General features: G+C 38.5%; 1 protein-coding gene across 3 annotated transcripts in view; it reads left to right on the top strand.

Moving 5' to 3' along the window:
* Window positions 1-8,395, top strand: part of gpc5b (glypican 5b) — a 199,502-nt gene that overhangs the window by 738 nt on the left and 190,369 nt on the right. The window contains exon 1 of one of the 3 annotated variants that reach the window (XM_064332737.1): window positions 864-1,333. The exons of the other annotated variants lie outside the window; for them this stretch is intronic. Within the exon in view, the coding sequence (XP_064188807.1) occupies window positions 1,303-1,333 (31 nt within the window). The 5' untranslated portion in view covers window positions 864-1,302. Of the gene's footprint in view, window positions 1-863; window positions 1,334-8,395 lie in introns of those variants that run through there. 3 annotated transcript variants of the gene reach the window in all.

Below are 8,395 nucleotides of genomic sequence, written 5' to 3' on the forward strand. Positions count from 1 at the left end.
GTGTGAATATGCAGCATAATAATTTGTAGCCGAGGCTATATTTAGCTAGAAACTGTAAAGCCTGTACAAAAATGTCATTTTATTTGTAAACAGTGGTTTTGTAGACTATAGTGCTCTCTCTCTCTCTCCCTCCCTCTGCCTCCCTTTCTGTATTTATTCTGTCTTCTCTCCCTGTGGTGGTTGATTGGGTTAGTTTTTTTTTCTTGTTGTTGCTTGCCTATTCTGTTATTTTGAAGTACAGTAATTTCTGTATTTGAACAATGTCCCAATGAAAGGTTTTGTATATATATATACACACATACATACATACACACACACCGATCAGCCACAACATTAAAACCACCTATCTAATACTGTAATATTGTGTAGGTCCCCCTCGTGCCGCCAAAACAGCTCTGACCCGTCAAGGCATGGACTCCCACTTCTGAAGGTGTCCTCTGGTATATTTGGATTTCTGTATATATTTGTATCTACTGTATATTTGTATCTCGGGATCAATGAAGTACAGTACTACTACTACTGCTGCTACTACTACTACTTATTGCATTATTGGTTTTTATTACATAAAAATTGAAATGGATTACATTATTGGGAGTTATTACACTATTGGTAGTTTATTACATTATTAGTTGCTACAGGGCTATAAAAAGCTAAGATATTGTTAGAGGGTGAATTATTTCCACATGATTTTAAAAACTCTCGACGGGTCAGAGGTGTTTTGGCGGCACGAGGGGGACCTACGCAATATTAGGTTTTAATGTTGTGGCTGATCCGTATACACACACAACAAATATATATATATATATATATATATATATATATATATATATATATATATATATATATATATATATATATTAGGGCTGTCAAAAAAATATTGGAAGTTCGAAAAATATTCGAAAATCTTTTTTTTTTTTTTTAAGTTCGAACCTAAATTTGAGCATTCGAATATTAGTTTTGGATCCCGCGTCTTGTAATTAACATGAATATACAGGCGTTTCATACGACGAATCATGTTCATGCACGCAAAGTTCATTTCCTGTGCTAACGTTACTTCCTCTGTCAACAAAAAACGTTCTGCCCTGGACCCAGAGCAAGTGGATCATCTGGTTTTCCTTGCCAATAACCTCCGGTGATACTTTCATCTCCATGGACATCTAACGTTACTGGTCAGCTAGCCTCGCGAGCCAGTCCCTTTTTTCACTTCGTTCAACAGATCTGGTCAGCTAACAATTTAGGCTAATTGATGTTCCCATGGCAGGCTATGTTTCCTTTCTGTTATGAAGATTTTGATAAAATTGGATGATGAAAGAAGTTAAACAAACTAAACAGAGTAAGTAATTTATGTTGTTTTAGGCTACAAGTATTAGCCGTTTGAATAGTTTTTGTGTTAAGAAATAAACAGGGATTTCCTATAAACAATCATTCCCCTATTATTGTGATTAATAAATGCCGAGTTGTGGCAAATTACATCCACGAGAAAGTGCTTTATGCATTTGTGCATTAGGCTATAGAAACTGCAGGGGGCTCATTTATAAAATTAACTTGCGTGTGCATAGGCCTACGTCAAGTGAAGACCTGACGTAGAGCCACAACCATTTCCACGGTCAAATCGAGTCATGTTAAAATTTTATAAATCACTACTTTGACGTGATTTTCTACGTACGCGCCACACAGTTGATCTAAAATACGTTTTATAAACGAGGTCCCAGATGTAGTAACCTAGTATGAAAGTTCACCGATGTATTCTACTGCCGGCTTGTGGAAAATAACCGGCAGGTCAGTTTAGAGGGAGCGTCACGTGCATATTGCGCCCGACAATAAGCAGCTTATTTTTGTAAATTATATGCAAATGATATTCGAATATATTCGAACTCTAACTAATTACAAAAGCTAATATTCGAACTCAATTTCATGGCACTATTGACAGCCTTAATATATATATATATATATATACACACACAGTTGAGGCCAAAAGTTTACATACACCTAGGCTAAAGATATTCACTCAGTTTCTCACATCTCCGCACATTTCATGTTCCCATACATTTCTTTTGGCAAGTCAATTAGGGCATCTACTCGATTAATTCATTCATTATATAATAACGTTAAAAAAATAACGCAAATTAACGCATGTATTATTTAATGTTTATGTTAATTAATTGATGTACCGATGTTACTGTAAGTTACTGCTTGTTGAATAAGGGGCAACATAGCTCAGGAGGTAAAAGCGGTTGTCTGGCATTTGGAGGGTTGCCGGTTCGATCCCCGCCCTGGGCATGTCGAAGTGTCCCTGAGCAAGACACCTAACCCCTAACTGCTCTGGTGAATGAGAGGCATCAATTGTAAAGCGCTTTGGATAGAAGCGCTATATAAATGCAGTCCATGTACCATTTAACATTACCTATAGTTCCACATAACCCAACCGTTGCATTTTGCCACACTGTCAGCCATTATGGTGTTGAGACAATCTGACAAACAGGCCCTTCAGCTGGAGCGGTTGGTGTGGCTCTGAGCCTCTGAGAGCAGCGCTAATTTCTAAACGACAAGAGAGCACTCAGAGTGCCACTGACTGCATGTAAATAGTATGTTAAATAGTTGAACAAGCCTGAAACCGCGCAGACCCACGGCGCACCTGTACAAAGTCTCATGAGTAAAACTTGGCTAACTATATAGCTAGCTAGCTATGGCATGTCCTCACCTCTGTAACGGTGATTTGTTGTTCTCCGTGTGTCCATACATCTGTATCGGTGGTACGCACTAAGTAGGATAAAGTAATAATCTCGAAGATTTTCACTAAAATAAATGTCTGTTAAGTCACTATCTATCGCTGAATTAGGTAACACAATGGTGGTTGAGCCTATTATTATATTAATTTATATTATTATTATTATAATAATTTATGATTATAGAACTGGGTGTCTGTGGCGACATTCCCGGGAAAAAATCACAAGCGGCGCATAGTTAGTGATGCGTTTTCCGTCACCCATCAGTGGTTGGTCCGCCAGAGAGGGTAGGCGGACGCAACAGGCTTGCTCTTCAACTCACTTGTGTGTGAGCGGCGTACTGTTTTTTCCGGTGTCTGCTAGCGTTACAATAACAGAGAAAGGGAGGGGGTTATGGAACCCTGATAAGTTTTTGTGTAACATGAGAGGTCATATTATTTGTTGATGTAGATTTCGTATTACATTTGACAATGTAACATTACTAAATTACATAGCTATTTGCACAGCTAACGCTAGCTACCGGACCATGTCAATAAAGGCAACATTAGTTTAGACTAATTACATTTTGCGCACAGTATCCATCTCATATCAGGTAATGTTGTGTTAGCTAGCTAGCTAATGTAATTAACACAATCTAATGTCGGCAAACAATTAGAAAAAACACTAGCTAACGCTACCGCCCGGTACCGACCTCGCAAACTGTCTCTCGAATGCAATGCTACCGTTTGTGGAAATTGATCATCACTAATTCTACCCCAGGTCTGCTGCAGCATTTTAACCCGGCTCGGCAGTGTGAAGACAGCTTAAGTTAGCCTAATGTTAGACAATGAATGAGTATGTACATAACGTTATTGTATAACAACCATTTTTTATTCAGTAAATAATAAGTGTAATAGTTGGCGTGGCCCAGGTGCCAACCGACTGACGTCACACAGGCGACACTGGTTGGATCCGGTTGGGTTTATGGGAAGTGAGGTCCAAAAACACACCTGCAATTACCGCTTCTCACCATTGGTACCGCCAAAGAGAACGAAACGGAAATCTTCAAGATTGTAACTTTAACTAAAGTAGGTGAAACGCTAACATGTTAGGGTTAGCTAAAATAACGTTAGGCGATAAACTGTGCTTAAAAATCTTGTGCTGTTCGAACTATCCTACTAAACGTGGGCATGCGTCCCACCAAACATCCCTCTCAGGTCGTCTGTGAGTGAGTGACCACAATTTGCCATGCATAGCCCATAGGGGAAAAGCATAGGGGAAAAGACTGTTATGGCCACATTGGTGCTTAAGTGATAATCTAAAGTGATGTTAAATAATAAAATAAATTTAAAAAACTGTTATAGCCACATTTTAGGCTAAGTGATAGGCTTATGTTCAATGATAAAAAGCATGTATTTGGAAAAATGATTGGAAATAAAGCAATTTATTGATTTCTAATGCCCCCTTTTGATATTTCCATTCAATGCTTTACTCATGTGCCACAATAATGTAATGTTTTTGAGTTGAAATATCTTCATTTGGGGGCTTTTCCAAGCAAATATTGATATATGCGATTAATTCGATTAATTAATCAGCATATCATGTAATTAATTTTAATTAATTTTTTTTTTTTTTTAATTGATTGACAGCCCTAATATATATATATATATATAATATAATTATGTTTATTGTTTTGGGTGGGAAAGCAACAGTATTGTGAGGGATGGCAATAATATAATTTTTTTTTCTCTCACTCATGTCCCTTTAGGGCTCCATAGTTCTGCAGTAGCTCTAGTACTGGGGATTTATGATCACCCGGATATACCGCGCTATTGTAGCTTTGATGGATAGTAAGCCGGGCAGTTCCCCTTTTCCTCTCTGACCCATTATGAAATTATCCGCAGTCACACTACCTATAATAACTGAAGCACTTTGACACACGCAGAACGCCCATAATACGTAATAAAATAGTATGGACTACAGTTTGACTTCCACTGATCCAGAGTTAAATCCTATCCCATCGCAGCGAGCACATCAGTTCTTCTCCAAGATTATTCTTCTCCAATCTTACATCGAATGCCAAGCAAAGAAAAAAAAAGATTCTTTGTCCTGTTTGCTAACTTGTTGAGGAGCTGATGGTAGGGGGCTTCTCAGCGAGGCCAGGAGGAAAGGTCATACAGTGTTGTATTTCCCAAAGAGCAGGCCAAAAGCCCAGCACTGCTTTATGACAAGGTGCTGGAGAAGATTAATGGGATGCAAAATAATTCCCTGTGCACACACCCGCATGTTTATTACTAAGTTACACTTTCTGATAGCGTGTAACTAAATGTGCAGTAAGTTTTATTTATTCATTTTTTTAGGACGACAATGGTGACACCCATTAATCCCATTAAAAGATAATGGAAAGCCAAACATAATAAGTGACATATTCCTTGTTACATTACTCAGTTTGCCAGGTGAACCTTGGGCTGGTTTGCCTTTATATATTAACCCCTTTGACAGGTGATTTTTAGTCCATTGGGATTGTACAAACAAGTGTTCAGCAGTAAGACTTACCACACGGTCTTCCCTTTCTTTTTTAAATATAAAAGTAGTGATGTAATTCTGACGACTCACACACTTCACAATATGGCTTGGAGTTGGAAAATGTACTCCCGGTAAATAGCATTAATTAGGGATGAGAGCAGAGATCACCAGTTTATGAGGAAAAAAAAACATTCCTGGCATGCACCAACTTGTTTCTTGCCAAAATCTGATTAGCTTCAGTCTATAAAACGAGTCAATGAAACAACATCACTGTGTGAACCTGGATCATAACTATGATATCAGAGATCAAAATCTTAGGAAGTGCAAAATATTTATGAGTCTGATGTGTTGATGAGTTTTTAGTGGATGGTGGTGAGCTCAGAGACTGCAGAGGGATTCTTGTTTAAAAGGAAACAGCCTTGGTCACTTTGTTGATACCCTCCAGTTAATTCTATATTTTATTAATACAGTGTGTATATAATTATACTGTACTCCACATTATAAAGTATACAAGATGTAACTGTACAAAATAATGAATATTCAGACCTTCTGTACATGTTTTACATACCTGTACCTCTAGGTACGGTACAGCAGGCTTCGGTGCCTGCTTTCACTGAGATTATCCTCAGTTTGATCTAGGAGCCTGCTGTTGCACATTTGTGATTTGGCAGTGATAGCGCATATGAGTCAGATGCTGAGAAGCATATTGTTTTTCACTTCCCATCAGAGCAACAGCAGTGACACAGATACAGGCCTACATTTCAGAATCCTTGATGTGGGCACAATTCTAGATTGTCAGCTGTCAGAACATTCTGTATTCCATTTTTGTGTTTGCCATATGAAAGACAATCCTCTCATTATAGGCAGAAACAGCTGACTTAGGCAGTGGGAGAGGGGGTGTTTTAGGCCTGCACTGAGAGAGCTAGTACTCCACATACTTATTTTTATGAGAATTATTAGAAATTGTCAAGTTTAGTCGGGCAGCTGATGGACTGCTGTTGGTATCTTCATACTTTAGCTGATATGAGATGCTGAAGAAAAGAAGGAACAGGTGATTAAAAACTAAAAAGAAAGTGAAATATCTCTCTCTTGCAGATAGGCTTAGCTGACTGATTCTACCATCTATATTGTAGTTCTATTGGAAATACTAACTTTTGACATGCAAATACCTTGTAATTAGTGTTATTAAATTTTTTTCATATAAGCCTACGGTATTTTAACCTACTTCAGTGCCAGTAATAGAAGGTTGCTACTGTATGTATACTGTTGAAACTATGAAGCTTTTTTAAGCAGCCTTCATTAACTTAAAATAAGAAAAGCTTTGCGACTGCTTGAGAATTCTGAACATAGCAATCAACTGAACTGGCAACAATTTCTATGGTAACTGAGAATTGTGGTCATAAGCCTAGTATTCACTAACTAGATTGCTATTAAGCTAATAGCTCCCAGTCTTTGTGGTCTTATGTGGTACTCCAACTGCTAAGTACAGCTAAAATAGATAGTAAGCTAGATAGCTAGCAACAACCTTTTAAAGTAACATGAAAAAAACCCCAAAAACAACTGTAAAACTTGCTACATAATAAATTGATTAACTGCCTAACACAGTATGCAGTTACTGAGAGAGAGAGAGAGAGACTTCTGCCTTTTTTATTTTTGCTTTAAAATGAAAATAATGTAAAATTCATAAGCAATGGCCATATGGTAATTACATTACCAAAAAGAAAACAATTCATTTAGATAGATATCATTTATTCAGTTTTATTTTTGGCACATGCTTTAAATAAGTTCAGCTAAGAGGTGTTCTGTGTCGCTTTATCTCTATCTAAGGACATCCAATTAATTAATGATAATTATAATCTTTCAAAGCTAGCCATGCCCAAGGTGCTGTCATGCCCTGGCTAACACATGACTGAGAGAGGTAATATGATCATGATCTGACATGGAATTGTGCTAACTAAAAGATGCAAGGGGATTCACATGGATAAACCTGCACCTGATGCAGTTTATTCAGTCCTGAAGTATGCACTCTCTGAAGAAAGTGTTCCAAAAGGCTCCCTCTCGCTCCACAGAGGAACCTCGTCTTTGTCAGGCAAAGAGGTTCAGTCTGGGAGCTTTCACACTTTTCACACCTACCGTAGACACTTCCATAAAGAATTAAAAATGGTTCTCCTTTTTCTCTTGCACTGCGTTTTGGGCCTGCTAATGCCTTGTCCACTCTTGACGCTTCATAAAATGGGCATCGCCCTGTGAGCCCCATGTATTTCAGGGTACCCCGCTACTTAACATGAGCCTTTCCCATAATCCCAGCAGCCCACTGGAGATTTCATCTTTTGACTTACTGTACGCTATAATGTCAGTTCTTTCTGTTGTGCAATCATGTGCCTGCTGCCTGGGCACATGCCCATCCAGTGAGGTAAAAACACTGCTGCGATTTTGGCATGGGACCAGTTATTGCAGCCTTCGGAAAGTTTTTTTTAGTCTTGGTAAAACTCTCCCTCTCCCCCCACCCCCATTCTCCATGCTGAAAGCTTATCGTACGCGCTGGGATATTTAGATTTACTGTACACATAGCATGTCGCTCCTTGGGGACCAGATTAAGAATGCCTAGTTGACAGAGGGGTAGCACAGACTGTCACAAAGGAAGGCAGGCCACAACAGGTGAGGAAGCCAAAAGTCTTTTCAGTTACACCCGTCCCCCTCTAACCACCCTCCCCCCACCATACAGATCAAAATTGTATCCTGTTTTTAGAGCCTCAGGAAATATACTGTAATTGTTCACAATGATAGTTCTGGCATAAATGTAACTTATTCCATAATGAAACTATACTGTGGTCTCATTATTCACAGGCGCTTTTAAAAGGTTTTAGTTTCATGTTTGTGTTAGCATCTAAAAGCTTTATTTGCATAACTAGCGCTCTTTTCTAGGGAAAGTCGTGCAGCTAGCGTTTATGTTTTTAAAAAATATGAACATACAGATAGCTATTTGGAGCAATCTAGGATAACTGCACTGCTCAAGAGTGTAACTTCTGCCTCAGCCAGGAATAAAGCCTGCAACCACAAGCACTGTTTTGACCCTTTCTCCAATTTATATCTGACTGCCAGCATTTCCCTTCCATCCACACCTGAAGTCCTGTCTCTTTAGTGACATTTCCTTTGGATGGTGA

The sequence above is a fragment of the Anguilla rostrata genome, chromosome 4 (genome assembly GCF_018555375.3).
Source record: "Anguilla rostrata isolate EN2019 chromosome 4, ASM1855537v3, whole genome shotgun sequence".
NCBI lineage: Eukaryota > Metazoa > Chordata > Actinopteri > Anguilliformes > Anguillidae > Anguilla > Anguilla rostrata.